The 17679-nt window shown below is 44.2% G+C and overlaps 1 protein-coding gene across 3 annotated transcripts in view; it reads right to left on the reverse strand.

The window, feature by feature from the left end:
* Positions 1–16784, reverse strand: part of phldb1b (pleckstrin homology-like domain, family B, member 1b) — a 122082-nt gene extending 105298 nt beyond the window's left edge. Inside the window, exon 1 of one of the 3 annotated variants that reach the window (XM_080288751.1) lies at positions 16612–16784. In XM_080288751.1, the coding sequence (XP_080144877.1) occupies positions 16612–16635 (24 nt within the window). In that variant the 5' untranslated portion in view covers positions 16636–16784. Of the gene's footprint in view, positions 1–1604; positions 1935–4174; positions 4476–16611 lie in introns of those variants that run through there. The other 2 variants (XM_080288756.1, XM_080288755.1) reach the window with 2 other exon arrangements.
* Positions 16785–17679: the final 895 nt, after the last annotated feature.

Raw genomic sequence — 17679 nt, forward strand, 5'->3', positions numbered from 1 at the left:
ACACTGTACGATTACCTGTTACGATGGGTGGTTTGATCAAAGGTACTTTAACTGATCTGAAGATGAGAGTCCTGGTTTACAGAAGTAAACACAGAGCCTGCCTCAGGAGGTTGATGTTGGTGGCACAGGTGTGTCACGCAGGAAGTCGTGGTTCGAGTCACGCTGGGACTGCTGCTTTAGCCTGCTCAGCCCGTGAGCTCAGCACCCTGGAACTTTCTGTTTTCAGCTTAATTTCACATTTTTCTCTTTCTGATTTGTTTTGTTGTTATTTGCTTTTTTACAGCTGTTGTAACTCACTGTGTTTTAGGGCTAAAGACTACTCGGAGAGGCGCCTGCGTTCCCCTAAACGTTATTTTTAGGCCTTCAGTTTAATCTGAGCAGATGCATCTCAGTCAGTTTATACTGTCCCAGGGGGTTTAAACCATGCTGTAGATGCGCCATTACCACAAACCCCTCCAGAAACCTGTGATGTAAACTGCTCGTCATATATACTGCCATTGGCCGGTTCAGTGTGGTTGACTCCTCTGATGTACTTTTTAAATCCCTCGGTGAGAGAGTAACAGTTATAGTTACTGTTACTCAGTAACAGTTATTGTTACCGAGTAACAATAACTGTTATTGTTACTCAGTAACAGTTACTCAGTAACAGTTATTGTTACTCAGTAACTGTTAATGAGTAACAGTTATTGTTACTGAGTAACAGTTATTGTTACTGAGTAACAGTTACTGAGTAACAATAACTGTTACTGAGTAACAGTAACAGTTATTGTTACTCAGTAACTGTTACTGAGTAACAGTAACAGTTACTGAGTAACAATAACTGTTACTGTTACTCAGTAACAGTTACTGAGTAACAGTTATTGTTACTGTTACTGAGTAACAATAACTGTTACTCAGTAACAATAACTGTTACTGAGTAACAATAACTGTTACTGAGTAACAATAACTGTTACTGAGTAACAGTTATTGTTACTAACAGTTATTGTTACTCAGTAACAGTTACTGAGTAACAATAACTGTTACTGAGTAACTGTTACTCAGTAACAGTTATTGTTACTGTTACTCGGTAACTGTTACTGAGTAACAGTTATTGTTACTCAGTAACTGTTACTCAGTAACAATAACTGTTACTGAGTAACAGTTATTGTTACTCAGTAACTGTTACTCAGTAACAGTTATTGTTACTGAGTAACAGTTACTGAGTAACAATAACTGTTACTCAGTAACAGTTATTGTTACTAACAGTTATTGCCTCACAAATGTCAGCAAATTCCTGAAATCAGAAACAAAAGCGTGAGCTTTGTATTGTTTCTGTGATTGTGCAGCGTGTCTGAAACACCTGGACACGATCGCCAGGTAATCGACACACACAGATGATGCTAACTGCTAACACAGGCTCTATAAATCGGACTGAGGTCGATTACACTCAAGAAGCTTCCCACTGAGGAGCGCTCTGATGCTAACGGCCTGAATGTAACGGATGCTCTCATCACTGCTCCAAATCTGTAACCCACAACAGGCAGCATTCATTAATCTACTCACACGGGGTCTTGCACTGAGTTGCCACGAGACAGTATAATTTGTATGAATTATAAGGCTGTTACCGTCCTCTGCTGGTGAATGCCCAGCACAGTCGTCTCCTTCCACAAAACAAAGAAAATAAATCCAACACAGATCACGTTTGAGGTCAGGAGTATCGCTGTCAGCAAGAGTAGAGCTCCAGGAGCGTGTTCAGGTCCAACACGGCTGAAATCGGTATGAGAATGGGACTGGGTGGATGTTTGGGGGTGGATAGAGTGCCTCTGTCCTGGCCTGATTATGCTCTCCACAGAATGAGCTCACATAACAAAGGATTTATTATCACTAGCTGGAGAGTTGCTGCAGTGTGGGAACCCCGCGCTGCCGTTTCCTCTGCCAGGCACCCAGAAAGCTGCGTTCCAGCTCTGATGGGTTTGACAACAGCACAGCCTGTATGCGTCTCTCTCTCCCCTTTGGTCCATAAAGCAGCCAATGTTTCAGAGACAGCTGCCTCTCACAGGCCCAGGCTCCTGCAGGTACAACTGCAACTTTGTGCTAAGACACTAACTGGCTGGACACAGTATTGACTCGACACTGTGTGTTTCACTCTGTGAAAAGACGCCTGATGTTCAGTTTAGTTACATTTCCTGAGCTCAGTGCAGGATGTCTAGCCTGTGGTAGGATCAGTAGCCTATTCTGGCTAATGTTAGCTAGCTTTGGCACTAAAGTATAAGTATAGAGTCCACTTTTTTCAGTAAACATGTCGCCTGGTTGGCTATGTGAGCAGGTGATTGCTGTGAAACTAAATCCTGAGAGTCACAGGATGAAAGGATCAAATGTATCTGTGGCTGTTTGAAGCTGCAAATATATATGCATGGGATCAAACACAGAAAGCTGCATTTGCATCCGGTTAAAGTTGCATATGTGCTATTTTTTTGTTTTAATCTACACATCTGATCAGCCAGAATTGGGTCCTTTAGCTATTACATTAGCAAGTAGTAATCCAACAGTTACTCTCATGAATTAGCCTTGAGACGCTGAGCTTCACTGTGTCTGTGAAAGAAACCAAGAGAGGAACTGTGCTTCTGCAGGAGGAGGTCAGGAGTGTCAGAGAAGGATGTGAGGCTGCTGCAGGACATGGCTGAGGGCAGTGACACAGTGAAGTCGTGCAGTAGGAATAACAGATGGCTCTGAACTCCTTATTTGCAGTGATGATGGACAGGTCAGCAGATGGGGTCATGCATGAGTCCCTGCGATCTGTGGTGAGAGTGGGGAGCAGGTGGAGGCAGACCATATGATCGCGACAGGCACCAACTTTGACAGAGGGGAATTCAACTCATTTCATTAAAGATAAATCAATAAAATAAAAATGTGCTCGAGTTACAAAAGTGCAAAAATGTGTGTGTCAGATTTCAGAGGCAAAGCTGGAGACAAACAGGACTTTTCTCCAGGTCCAGATGTGCGTCGTTGAACTGGCCACACACCAGCACGGCTGACTGTTTGCTCCAGCAGATCCAGGCTTTAAAGCGATAATATATATATACACACATCTCTTCTGCTCACTCGCAGCAACAACGTGAGCCTTCTGTGTCTTTGTCAGTGCTACCGTCTCCAAACCGAACAGCAGGTCTCACTGCCATCTGCTGCCCTGAACTTCACCTCCACGCTCTCTCTTCCTCACCTGTCTTGTGCACTCTCCGTTACTGTGGATGGTTGACCCCAGGTATTTCATCTCATCCATCTTCACTATCTACTCCATGTGCGTTCACCTTTCTGTCTCCCTTCTGTTGACTGTCATTCTTCCAGAGCATGCCTCCACTTCCCCAGTCTCGTCCACCTGCTCCCTACCACAGAGTGTTAGTGGCCTGAGAAAAATAAAAACCAGCAGTCAGTGCACGGTGCTGATGAGAAGATGCTCCGTCTGGTCACATACTCTGTGTCACTACAAGGCACCCTTTCACATGCACACAGTCATTTGATGGAGCAGAGCAGCTCTGAACGCAGCACATTCACATCTGGATTAGTGTAAGTGCAACATGTCAGCCAGCGCTGCTTGTTTGGCTCAGGCTTTGCAGAGAACAGGTCCCACCGCCAAGCTCGGCCTGTTGAGTCTGTATCACAGACACTAACCGTGCAGGCAGGACAAAGACCAAATCTGAAGGGAGCAGCTGCAGCAGGCTCAGCATCAGTGTCTCTGTTACTGGGTTATAAAAGCTCATATGGATGTCTTCCAGTACAAACGAGTAGCCAGGTACTTATGAGAAGTGTTTTCATAAGATGATGTCATACAGTACCTCATTTATTTTCGTCACTGATAGTAACGTCAGTGTGAGGCGCACAGCTGGAAAATGTTACCAAATGTCGCTCTGGTGTTGCCAAGAAATATGAACAGCCCCTTCTCTAAGAAATACTGAAACCACAGAGAGCTGATGAACCGCCTCTCACTGGAGCGACGCCACCGCTCGACTATCACAAACACACCTGGAGCGCCATTTGGTTCAGAATTGATCCAGTTAGCAAGACTGCAGCTCCGACTTACTGTAGACGTGTGACGTCACAATAACCACATGAGCTCACACGCCGTGAAGTCCGTCACCACGTTTGCACCATGTTCTGCTTCCCTCTGCTCCAATGTTAGTGCTCATGTTGAATTTACCTGATGCAGATGTGGGAGGGTCTGTGCAGTGGGAGGGTCCAGTGAAACCACAGGTCTAAACAAACATGTCGCTGATGGTGTGACAAAAACCCCGAAAAACAAAAAAGCCACAAACAAAGAACGTGAGCAGGATGCACACAGGAAGCTGCTCTCTCTCCTTTCATCAGGGTCTCTCACTCACTGTGTCTCCTTGATGCACACACACACACACACACACACACACACACAGACGCACAAAGACAGAGACGCATACACACACTCTGTGGCTGTCATTACACACACTGGGCTAAAGCCATGTGCCAAACACTCTGCTGACACACACTGTCTGCCTGTTTGTCTCCGCCCTCTCGCCCCCTCCTGAATCACATGGTCACTCTTTCATTTTCTCTCTCACACACAGACACACACACAGACGCGCGCACCCTCACCCCCTGAGCTTGCCCCTCCTCCCAGCCGCGCCCCAAACAGCGACACAAGGCGCTCCTTCTTCTGGGTGAAGCGATGCAGTTTTGTTCCTGAGCTGCAGAGAAATGAAACCTGACTCGGAGGTAAACACGCTGCAGTCCTGAGTGGACTACAGTGAGCAGGCAGCTGTTCACTACAGAACAGCCATTCATTCTCTTCCACTGTAAACACAGCCTCTCCGAGCACAGGTTTGTGCCTGTGAGAGCGGCGCTCTGGTCCAGTTTGTTCAGCACAACAATGAGCAGAATCCAGGGAAGACGAGTCATTTACACTCCGTCTCACTTGTCAGTATATTGGACTGATTTGGACCCAACAGTAAACGGGCAGAAAAGAAAAAGAAAGCGTGCCTTTAGGTAACGCCGGCCTCACCAGCAAGCTTTAACTATTCAAAATTGGGGAAAGTATCTCAGAAACGTGTAGCAGCGAACCTGAGAAGGTCTAAAGCATCCGCTGCCAAACTGGTGGGATCACTTCAAAGACACATCAAAGACTCCAAACACCAGGATTTGGGCTCTAGGAATACAAACGGCATCTGAGGAATTCCCCATGATCACTGATCCATAAATAACCTCCTCACCCTGTCATCCTTTAACTCACGACTGTTTTTCACTCTTACATGTTCTTCGGTGGGTCACCAGTTATTCTAGCTAACTTGAACCAAATGTGAAGGAAGCAGGGATGCAGTGAATGTCCACAGACTGAGTCTTTGTTAAATGTGCCAGTCGTCTTCATGGTGGTGCTGTGTTCGATTAGATCACCCAGCTTGTTTGGTTTGCCCCTCCCAAACACCGCCTGTGTTATAATAATAAAACTAACAGTGAAATGAATGAAAGTGAAACAGATCATTTACAAACAAGAAAAACTGAAATAAGCAAGCAAATAAGAAAAACCAACGATGGTCAGACTGAGGGACGCCGTATGCTCTCAGCTGTTTTAATGTCCTGGCACAGAATCAACACATGTAGGATGTAAATGCACAGTATGGAAAGATGTGAGTGCAGTGGGCTCTGAGCTGTGCTTGTTGTGCCAACAGTGTGAAACTGACTCACCTTAATGAAGACAATCAGTGACAGCATGTTGTTTGTAGAGCAGAACCCCTGCAGGCTGTCATCTACAGCTGCTGCGTCTCTCAGCAAACTGCTGATTTGGACGTGTGCACTGAATTGATTGAGTACTTTTATGTAAAATGATCATCTGTGTTGTTGTTGTTGACCAAAATTAATTTCACTTCAATTCCAGCCTGAACCACTGCATCCATCCAGAAACTATCTACACCCTCACTTATCTTAACTGCACTACTGTATAGCTCTGTGTAAATAATCATTCTGTACATTCGATAATCTTTAATCCTACAACTGTTTACAACTTGCATAGTTCCCATTTCTGTATAGCTGTATATCCCAGATTCTGTAAAGTTATTTATTTCATATTCTGTATAGTTTTTCATATTTATATCCTGTTCATATCCTGTACATAGCTTGTACTCACTACAGCCTGTACATACTTATAGTTATAGAATATTCACAACATACTTCATACCGTGTACATTATAACATACCATAATAGACCCATTTCTGTAATATACTCACATATCTATATTATTGCTAATATATATTGTAATATATCTATATCACTAAAGCACTTCTGGATGGATGCAAACTGCATTTCGTTGCCCTGTACCTGTGCATGTGCAATGACAATAAAGTTGAATTCTATTCTATTCTATCGTGTGTGAATACACTTGCCTGCATGTCTGCGTCCGGAGAAAGCTTCATTTTGAATTATATGACAAAGTGCACATGCCTAACATTGCTGCGAGGCCGTGTGGGATTTATCATGATTTGTATAAAGCACACTATCAGCCCAAACATTCAACATGTTTATCCAAAGAAATGCTGATATGGCTCTGGCAGCTGCTGGGAAATCGTCTCGCAGACACACAGCTGTGATCTATCGACACGGGCCGATAATCAGCACTGAAATGCTCGGCTATCAAAACTCCCCGTTTGTCTCATACTCTGTTTTGGAAACCAGCTTAGCGCCGACTCCCACTACCATCACACACTCGCATTATCAGCTGTGGCAATGCTGTAACAGTGCACATACGCCTTTTCTCAGGCTGTAGCGCTGCAGGTGGCTTCACAAGCCTTTTTTACTAGACATCTGTCTTGGCTGTAATCAGCTAGCCAACATTCCTAGTTGGTAATACTGTCCTTTGACATGGTATGTAGTAGGGCTGCTCAATTAATCGAATTTTAATCACGATTACGATCTGGAATTTCAACGATCATTAAAAATGACTGAGCCGATTATTAGCCCCTCCCTCATTTATCCGCGACACCTTAAAGGCCGGTCCGTGAAAATATTGTCGGGCATAAACCGTCCGTGGCGCAAAAAAGGTTGGAGACCTCTGCTTAAGAGGACCCGAGGGAAGCTCGGAAAGCTAAGCAGAAGTTATTTGGAGAGGAGAGTGACTGCTGTTGGTTGAAAAGAGAGGTAAAAAAACTTCAGTGGTGTTGCACACTATTTTATATTATTTTTTAAAGTCATTGTTAACCCTTTAAAGCCGGTCAGAGCAGCACGCTCCGTGTTGTGTAACTATTTTTAAATCCCTGTAGAACTGGAACCGTGTAAGCTAGCACAATAATTTGTTTTGCATATGAAACCGGAGGAGTTGTACTTACATCTGATGCCATCAGCTTGTCCTCGGTCACGGTTTCCTTCCACATAAAGCTTTGCAAAAACTGCATAAAAAGCTCTTGCAGGAACAAAAACATAATATTCCAGAAACACGCTTTGCCGATCCGATCAGCTGTTCGTAACACTTCCCACAGTGAAATGATGCACCTGCTGTTTTCTTTGCAAATTTGCATCATAGGATTGTTTTTTGTTTTTCCTGCAGTATATAAAAACTGTATCTCCAAAATAAAACTATGAAGACACTCAAAATAAATTTCCTGTTGTTGTAAACTATTTTTTGCAACTTTATTGTATTTAAATTTCTCCAAGTAGAAATATATGTAAACAAAACAAAAGCGATTTTCAATTTTTTTTGTAGTTTATTGCACTTTTTTGCAATTTATGTAATTACTATGGACTTAATGCATACATATTATTAAAATATGGGCTATAACAGTTGTATTGATGTATAGCAACTTGAAATGCTCCCACAAATGGCACTACAGCATGTAAAAAAAATAATATAAGCTCTGGTGGACTTGGTTCTATAGTACCTGTTGCCTACTGGTGGTGGTCAGAGGGCCCGGTGGCGCCAGTGTCCGGCAGCCTCGCCTCTGTCAGTGCGCCCCAGGGTGGCTGTGGCTACAATGTAGCTGCCATCACCAGTGTGTGAATGTGTGTGTGAATGGGTGGATGACTGGATATGTAAAGCGCTTTGGGGTCCTTAGGGACTAGTAAAGCGCTATATAAATACAGGCCATTTACCATTTAGGTCTTAAAGGGTTAAATAAATATCGTCAAATAATCGTGATCTCAATTTCAGTGAAAATAATCGTGATTATCATTTTTGCCATAATCGAGCAGCCCTAGTATGTAGACATTAGCTTTAGGCTACCTAGCATGAAACAACAGTCTGTGTGGCAGTGTAGGTCAAGACCTGCGGCCAGCAGATCGTATGGAGGCAAAGGTGAGCCGTTTATCCTGGCTGATTGGGAAACAGAACAAAAATAAGAACAGCAAACTGAACGAGGAACTAATCTTGAAAACCTGGGACAACACTAGGAACCAGGAGACACACACTGAGGGGCGATCAGGGAAGTGGAAACACAGCAGGAACAAATCAGACGTAATGAGAACACAACGACTATCAAAGTAAGACAGGAAGTAGCACAAATACCAAGACTGAGACAAGGACGCACGAGCTTGTCAATAAGGTAAAGATCAGTAAACATGGGAGAAGATAACAGACGAAACTAAGTCTAACTGACTGACTAAAAGGACGCTAAAGACAGAACTCAGAGACAACGACGATGACAACCAGACTGAGATCCACACGACTCATTGAGAACAAAACACAGGGAAACACTAAAGGGAACTAAACCAGAACCACAACAATCACAAAAATCAGAAAGCTCATAAACGTAAGAAAACTGAACGAGGAAGTATAAATACATATAAGTCACTCTAGGAATACAACAATGATTACACAAGACCCAAAACCATGACAGTGTCGCCTTCATGTGCTCCACAGAGGGCCAAAGGTGCAGAAATTAAACTAATTATATTAAATCCTAGTTAAAATATTTATTTTAAAAAACATTTTTAGTCATTTCACTGTTTGTATGATTGTTTCGTGCTTCTTGTGCTGCAGCTCATCATGAAATAATTTAAACTGAACTATGACTCGTCAACAAACCCTGAGTGGATGGTTGTTACACTGCTGAAGTATTACTTTAAAAATGTAACTATGCATTTACTGAGTTAATAAGCTGGTAAGGAGCTCTTCACATTTTGAACGAGCTGTTGCAAACTAAACACCGCTCCACAGCACTGTTCACAACACTAGCTAGCTTGTAGCTAACGCTGCCAGCGTCGAATAAGCTTGGTACGGTAGCCTACACCCCCCATCATGTGCAAGCTAATTGCTAAAGGCTGTTTCTTTCTGGTAACTCAACATTACTGTAACAGTTTCTCCAAAGTAACTGGATTACTTTGACAGCTAATTTTGTTATGTAACCAGTAAATTGTAAATAAATATCCAGCAATGCTAGAACTGCAGTTTTGGATGGTCTCTAAATACTGCATATCAACCACATAGCAAACTGTACGGGCGCCAGATAATCGTCCCTCACTGACAGAAGCTTGTGCTTCTTTTGCCCCCACAAATGTTAATGGTAAAAAGCTGCATGTGCTCACTAAATGTAGTGGAGTGATCGGATATATGAGCTTAAAATAAAAGCTTGAGGACCTGAGAAAATGTCCACCCATGAATATGCGCCCAGTGTGGCACTGAGTCACATCCACTCCACACATGACTCCAGGTACCCTGTGTGGATGAGCCTGTAGGTAACTACGAATGAGTGCGGGGGTCAGAGGTCAATTTCTCCTTTCTGTAAACACACACGTCCTCACACTTGGCATAAATGTCTGAGACAGTAAAAGCTCCCTCTCCTTTCATCTTTAATGAAGAACATGTTTGCTCCCCTCCCACTGCACCAGCACCCACGCACACCCATTCACATCCTTTACAGAAACATACAGCACAGCGCTGCGGGGCTGAGCTGAGGGAATCGCTCATTATGAACATCAAAGGCCTCGATGGGCGCCGACTCGATCCTTTGAGACAAAGGGAGCGTCTGACTCGCTGAGCAAAAAGCTCGGACGTCTCCTCTTACACCATCGACCGGGTCTAAATTCAAATAGCAGGGCCGGCAGAGGAGGAGGAATGTAAAGATGTGATGGAAATGGGTCATCGCTTTTTGCCAGGATGTGCTCGCAGCTGACGGGCGGCGAATCAGACTCGTGTTGCCCCTGAAGCCCGGGGTCACAATGTGCCGCTGCTGGAACGTTTGATTGAACAACACTATCGCTGAGTGACAATAACGTCCACGTCGGTTCTCATGTCATGCTCTGTCTGTCAGAGCCGACATGTTCCCGTGTGACGATAGCGAGCACTGGTTCCTTTGAAACATGTGTGATTGCTGAGAATCTGGCTTCAGGCGTTTTCCCTTTCTGTCGTTCCGAGGCAGAGAGGAACGGCAGAGCATCAGCGCCATCTAGTGCCTCTCATGGACGCTGAAGCTCTGCCAGCAGAGGCGCATACAAACTGGAGCGCAGAGTCATAAAGGAAATAAATGGGATTTAGATTTTCACATTGCACCAGTGGGTCTGCTCGTTTCTACTCCGACGTGTCTCATAAGTGTTTTACACCACTTCACATTTTTACAGTGAATTTTCCTTTCTATCCTTAATATCTGCCCTGTTTTCAGATACTAATGGAAGAGTACGGGCAGGTCCGAGTGTATTATGTGAACAGCTTCAGATAAATTAGTTACCATTACTTGGGGATGGCTGTACCTCAGCGAGGTAGCGCAGGTCATCGATTGGTGGTTCGATCCCTTCAGTAGGTTTCCAAGTATCTTTGGGTAAAATACTGAACCCACAGTTTGTCTCCGACACTGAGTGTTAAAGAAAAAAGCACTCAGGTGTACGCGAGCAGCTCTGCATTGCAGTGATGTGCAGAACCCAACGCAATATGATCAATGCAAACACAAGTCACACATCAAAATCAAAGCATCATTATGACAAACTCTACCTGTGGAGCTGCCATGCAAATATGTGCCCACATAATAACTGGTTCTGTTGGAGGCTTCTTTCTGTCAAAAGGAAGTTTTTCCTTCCCACTGTATCCAAGTGTTTGCTCACAGGGCACATGTTACTGCTGGGGTTTCTCCCTTTTATTGCAGGCTCTTTGTTTATTAAAATATTCTTTCAGTTTTCAAGACAGAAACTTGTTACTGTTAGAATGAAAAGTATTAAGAAGTCAGTTAAATGTAACAACAAAACACTTTGATTCAAGCTGAAAGGTGACAAATTCCACGAGGAAGAGGTGGCGAGGAAACAAAGAGCAGCACGGGTCCACCGAGCTGTTTGAAGAGTCGCAGCGAGCACGTTTCACACGTGGACACGGAATTCATCCAATGTGTCACAGTCGGTGAAATACTTTACTCAGTGCAAACGGCTCTGTGTAAGTCAAAGACGAATGCTTCCTGGTCATACAAAGGTCATGGCAAAGCATGACTCGGAGGTTACACACAGATTTATGTGCTCACAGGTTACCATAGAGGTGGTGCTACAAAAACATGCACTATAGCCTTGATGCCAGGAACAGGGGCTGCAAAGCAACCAGCCATGATGGAATTAGTGAGTAACACGAGCACAAAGACACCTGAAATAACACAATGATACAACCACAAATCCCCCTCAATACCCTCGAAGAAGTCAAACATGAATCACAAGGGAAGACACAAATATGAGACATAAAATAACAACTGTAGAAGAACAGCACCATGAAGCTACAATCCAATGAAACACAGCAACACAGCCTGCATCATCATAATTAGATTTGTCCAGGATCAACCCGATCAGTCTGGGGGGAGTATTTATTCTGGAAGAGTTTTATTTATTCAAGAAATCTATATTAAATAAATAAAACATATCATCAAGTCAGATTTGCTGTTGGCCAGTCCTGGTGCCAGTTTCTTATTTCATTAGCCAAATCCTTGGATTCTTGGCTAATGCTAGCTGACTGCTCAGGCACCTCATGGGTCCGTTGCAGTGGAACAACAGATTGTGGACGAAGCTCTGCTTTGATGCTGACCGGTTGAAACCACAAAGAAAGGAAGAAGTGTGGGACAAGCACACATATTAGCCACGGTGGCTCTCCACACTTTTAACCCACACAGAACAGAAACAAAATTATTTCACAAATACCAAAAGATGGAAATAAATGATTTGCTCCTCTGATGGCAATCCCTGCCCGTTCTACTTTGGCAAATCTCTCAAGCTTCTCTAGATTTCCTGACATGGACGTGCTCTTCTGTTCACCCCACAGATCTTCAATAGGAGCGCTTTGTGGAGCCCACACAGTAACGTTCACTTTGGACCTCTAGACGAAGTTCTTCACCAGGAGTGCCACATGTTTGGGGCCAGAGCAATGACTCAGACCCAGTTTTGCTGCCTTCACATATTTTGATTCCTTTCATCTTGATGAGATTCCCAGTTTGTCAGTAGAGCTGGGCGATAGAACGATAACGATATGTATCGCGATATAACTTTTACTCGATAGAGAAATTAAGCTATCGCGATAGACTTCGCCGCTCTTGTCCTCAAAAAAAAAAAAAAAAAAAAAGGTCAGCCGATCCAAATGAAGTAGCGCAGAGCCGAACCAATCACAGCCGCAGCGTCACGTCGCGTGACTTGTTACGTACAGCACAAGTGCCAAGCCGCACGTGTGTTTGTTTGGGAAGCAGCCAGCGGGTAGTGGAGCCAGCGCGTAATGGAGGAAATGAGTGTGCCGACTAGAAAAATCAACCGAGCGTGACCGAAGAGAAAACAGATGATGGTTCCAATGCCGGAGAGATTGTCGAACGGAAGAGCCATAGAAGCTCCGTAGTGTGAAGGTATTTCGGCTATTTCAAGTCTGACAAAAACAGAGTAGCTGCACTGTAAATTGTGCCGAAAGCAAGTCTGGAAATACAATAAACTGGTGCATGCGTCACACTGTGCCACGTTATTGTTTCGGTGAAATGAATTTCTACAATACTGTTAATTGTACTCTCTGCAGTGTTTAAATGCTTACATATACACACAGTTACTGTCCGTCCACACATACGACTCGGTTCTGCTTCTATGCCCCAGCTTTGTTTACTTTTTCCCACCGAGGCTTCTAGACTTCTGATTGGCCAACATTTCTGCACGGTTAGGAATCTAGCGCCACCTGCTGCTTTGGCATGTTCATAGCAGCGTTTTCCTTCATTTCTGCCTTTATGTGTGGACGGGATTATTTTTTAAAACGAAAACGGAAAATCTCCGTTTTCAACAATACCCGTGTACGTGTGGACGTAGCCTCAGTCTCTGACTGGAAGCGCTAATTCGTCATTCGGCTTTTGTCAGACTAAAGTAACTGTTAAAACTGTTTGAAAAGCTCAGCTATACAACAAGGAGAGATTGAGAATTTCCTTTTAGTTCTCAGTTTATTTGATATTGACAAAAGTTAGTCAGTTTTGTCTGTTCTTCTGTAAAACAAACTAAGATTTATTTTTAGAATTAATACTTTGTTTCTAAGTGGAATTGACAATTTAGTCTGTTTCGTTTGTTCTGTTTTGAAACTTAAACACTTTAGCGGCTGCCTTTTGTGTAGTTTGCAATATTTGCCTTTATTTATCTGAAAAAGTCTCATGTTCCTTAAGTACATCTACCCTGTTGAACTTATTATGGGAAATAAATATTTAAAAACAAGCTGCTGATTATTTCACATTTTACTTGTGAGCAACAGCACATTTAAATCTTACAAATATAGTTATTTGGCTGATATCGTGATAGATATCGTTATCGACTGAAATGAAAAAAACATATCGTGATATGAAAAAATCTCATATCGCCCAGCTCTAATTGTCAGTCTATTCCCGTTTAGGGTTTTTGTGATTTTCTTCTTTGAGACTACAATTCCCAACTTGGCGAAGTCATTCACTCCTGTCTTCTGGGGTCTTTAAACCCATCTCTCAGTAGTTTGTTCAGTACTTTCAGCTCTCTTTGAATTTCTTGATGATCCTTCTCACTCCAGTTTTTGGAACTTGGAAAACTTGTCATAACGTCATATATCCATATCCTGATTTTCCTTTGTGACAATCAGCAATCAGTGTGTGTGTCAGGGGGCTGATAATATTTACCCCCATAAGTTTCTTTTTCTGAAATAATTCTGATATTACGTGCCATCCATCCATCCATCCATCCATCCACTTCCGCTTATCCTTTTCAGGGTCGCGGGGGGCACTGGAGCCTATCCCAGCTGTCATAGGGCGAGAGGCGGGGTACACCCTGGACAGGTCGCCAGTCTGTTGCAGGGCCAACACACAGGGACAGACAACCATTCGCACTCACATTCACTCGCACATTCACACCTAGTGACAATTTGGATTATCCAATTAACCTATCCCCACAAGCCAATTACGTGCCAATAGAACAGAAATATCCTTCATTGTCCCTCATTGGGGACATTCGTGTGTTCCAGCAGCAAAGACGGGCAGATGGAGCATGCAGAGTCACACAAAAGTACAGAATATAACACAGAAAACAAGAAATAAGAGACCGTACACCCGTGTGCAACTAAGAATCACTAACTAACCCCACCAAGTCCACACAGACCCAGGGGGTGGCTTCAAACCCAGGACCTGCTTGCAGTGAAGTAAGTGAAAATGTGGAAAGACACACCAGGCCGGTGTGTTTTCATTTGGCTCAGAGATTATTCTGATGTAAGCTACTGCAGGTTACCTCACAATGCTAACGTAACATCCACCTGCACCTCTGTGGACCAGAGGAGAGGGAACGCCTTTGACTCCACCTGTTGGTTAGTGGAGTCCCAGCCTCACGCTGGACATTTTCTCCGTTGTCTAGCTCTGTTTTTGAAGCCCGATGAGACAAAGTGTGGATGTGAGGGAGAACACTCATGGCCACTGCGTGTTCATGTGTTAGCAACAAAATGAAGATGTTCATGTTGCATCGGCGGACTGTTGACTGAGGTCATACATGAAGGAGAAGAAGGGAGTTTCATCCTGACCTTTGATTCAGTCCAGTTGTTGAAAGATGAGTCGTTCTCTGTTAGAATTTAGTTTATTGTCTGTTTAGTTTTTATTCGTTTCAGTCATGTGACTGTGACTGTATGGACAGCATGTGTCAGAGGTAGGACACTCAGCACAGGTATTACAATAAAAACAAAGATTCTTATGCCACACTTTTAGGGCTTCAGCATCCAGAGTACCAGTGCCTCTAATGAATGCAGTGTGAGCAACTCAGGGTTTAGTATCGTACCCAAGGATACTTGGACATGCAGACCAGAGCAGCAGGGATCAAACCACCAGCCTGATTAGCAATGAGCTGCTCTGCCTCCTCCAGGCGCTCTGAGGGTCTGAGACCAGACGGGACCGGGTGTGCTCACGGTGGTACAAGCCTTGAATTGTCAACATCCAGAGTTTTAATAATCATGTACTGATGAATAGAGTTTTTACCAAACTAAGGAGATTTATTTTAGTTGGTTTTCCAGGTTCGCAGATTCCTGAACTATAATATTCCAGCTCTGCGAGGCTCTGGTGACAACGACAATAGTTTTCGCACTACTTTGTATTTGCTCATTTCCTCATCAAATCGTAACCACCAGGGGAGACGACCCACCAGCCAAAGAAGAGAGAAAGTGGTAGCACTGTGAAAGGCCTGCCTGCCAGCAGCTCTCGGCCCGACGGTGTCATGGTGTCGGGGAAGTTGCCTAATTCTAATGCAGTGCCAAGTGAGCCAAAGAGGAGGCCAAACATCGCGTCTGAGAGAAACTTGGCCAGTTTGAAAGAGCTGATTGTATTTGTTGGATTTTATGCACAGCGGTGACGGCCTTTGAAAGAACATAAATAAAAACGTGCAGGTGACGTGCTGGATCCACAGGCTGCACACTGGTGGATTCACCTGGTGGCTCAAAGCAAAGAAAATGAAGAAGGTTTCAGACTCTGCGGAGGCTGTTTGATTACAGGTGTGCCTTCAGTGAGTCTTGAGAAGCACAGCGCTCATGGCAAACACTGATGCGATTTGTTTACACCTTCGTATTAAAAGCGGGTGACAGCCAGCGGCTGCAGCTCCTCCTGTTCCCGTCCCTGTGCTGTAATTATCACCTCCATGTCACCACCACACAGACGGAACTGCAGCCTGCGCTGCCGCTGCTGATGAAGAGCCACCAGAGGCCCTGCACAGGTCGGCTCAGTCGCAGGCTCTCTTGAAAGGGACACAAAGCCTGCGGATGAGGAGTTCCTCTGTGTGGCTCAGGGGGATGTGGACACAAGGCGATGGACTGAGCTTCATAAAGACCATTATGATCTTTGATGTCAGGCTCTGCTGTCTTTCTTACTCAGGAGTTTTCTGTGAACGCCGCTCTTTCTCTGTGCGGCTCTTTGCTATAATATTTGCAACCCCTAACCCTGTGCAACATGGTGGCTGTTAAGATGGCCAAATAAACTTGGAAAGTTAAGCTCGTGGTTTCCTGTGAGGCAGAAGAGCTCCCAGCAGTGAAATGTTTAAACCTGATGCAGGAACAGATTAAGTTGGAAGAATGTGAAGACTGGGAGCAGGTTGTGTCCATGACAAATATCTAGATATGTAAACAGTCATGTATCAATTATTCAAGAAGAAGAAAGTATTTGCACAAAGCCTCAACGAGCTTTAACCGAAACATACAAACTGCAGGAGTCTCCTACCTTGAATCGTACTTTCTTGAGCATCGTTACTCCAAGTGAAATTAAACGAAACTAAGGGTTAGAGAATTCCAGCCTCCATTCAGGAAAATCCACCGAAACTCCAGCCAGAAGATCCAAAAAGAATCCCAGCGTGCTCTGCGGCGAGGCGTCCGTCTGCCGGCTGTGTTTAACACGCCACAGACAACAGTGCTGCTCTCCCCTCAAACCTTCTGCAGAGCTCATCAGCTCATTCACTCGGAAAACAGACACACCCTCCTCCTAATGACTGGAGGGCCACTATTAACACCCCCGCCCCCCAACAACGCCCCACAGGCTAAATAAGGCGGGTGGTAAGCTCTCTCAAACACCGCCCCACTCCCCAACATTTACCCATCTGCTGCCCACAGCAGCTCAACATCAGACTTCATCTTCACAGCTGTTCATCTTCGTCTGTCAACACAACGCAGTCAGACGCAGAACGAGCTCCTGAAACTTAGCGGGCACGTTTCCATCTGTAAAGGTTTTTAAGGACAAACATATGATCCAAACACAGCATCAGTGTGTCTGCTGGACTCAGAGTTCTGCGATGGACAGACTTTAGTGGAGTCTGGTGGCAGTACCGGCTCTCAGCTTTGCATGAACATCCTGTAATGTGGCAGTTTTACTTTGCTTCACCGTTCCTTGGACCACTGAGGGAAACTGTATCGATGTTTCCAGAGCTTTTAATACATCTCAGTGGAGGAAACATGCTGGCCATCCATGATACGCTCAGCCTGTAAATCTGTTTTCTACACACAAACTGACTTGTGTTGGCTTACATGTACATTTACAAACAAAGGCCTGAGAAAAATGAGCAAAGCAGAAAAGAATCAGGTTTGTTTTAAAGAAACCACCTCTCGTGCTAATATAACAGAATCTTACACAGAACCTCGTAGACTCGGCCCAGTGCTGCAGATGATTTGTGCTCACTTACAAATACAACTGCTGCATTCAACTTTTAAACCATTGTTGAAGCACAAACACATTTGCAGGCTGTGTGATGCGTCACTGTACAGGCCATGCTCTGGATCTTTACCATCAATCATTAGT

This window comes from Astatotilapia calliptera, chromosome 14 (assembly GCF_964374335.1).
Source record: "Astatotilapia calliptera chromosome 14, fAstCal68.1, whole genome shotgun sequence".
Lineage (NCBI taxonomy): Eukaryota > Metazoa > Chordata > Actinopteri > Cichliformes > Cichlidae > Astatotilapia > Astatotilapia calliptera.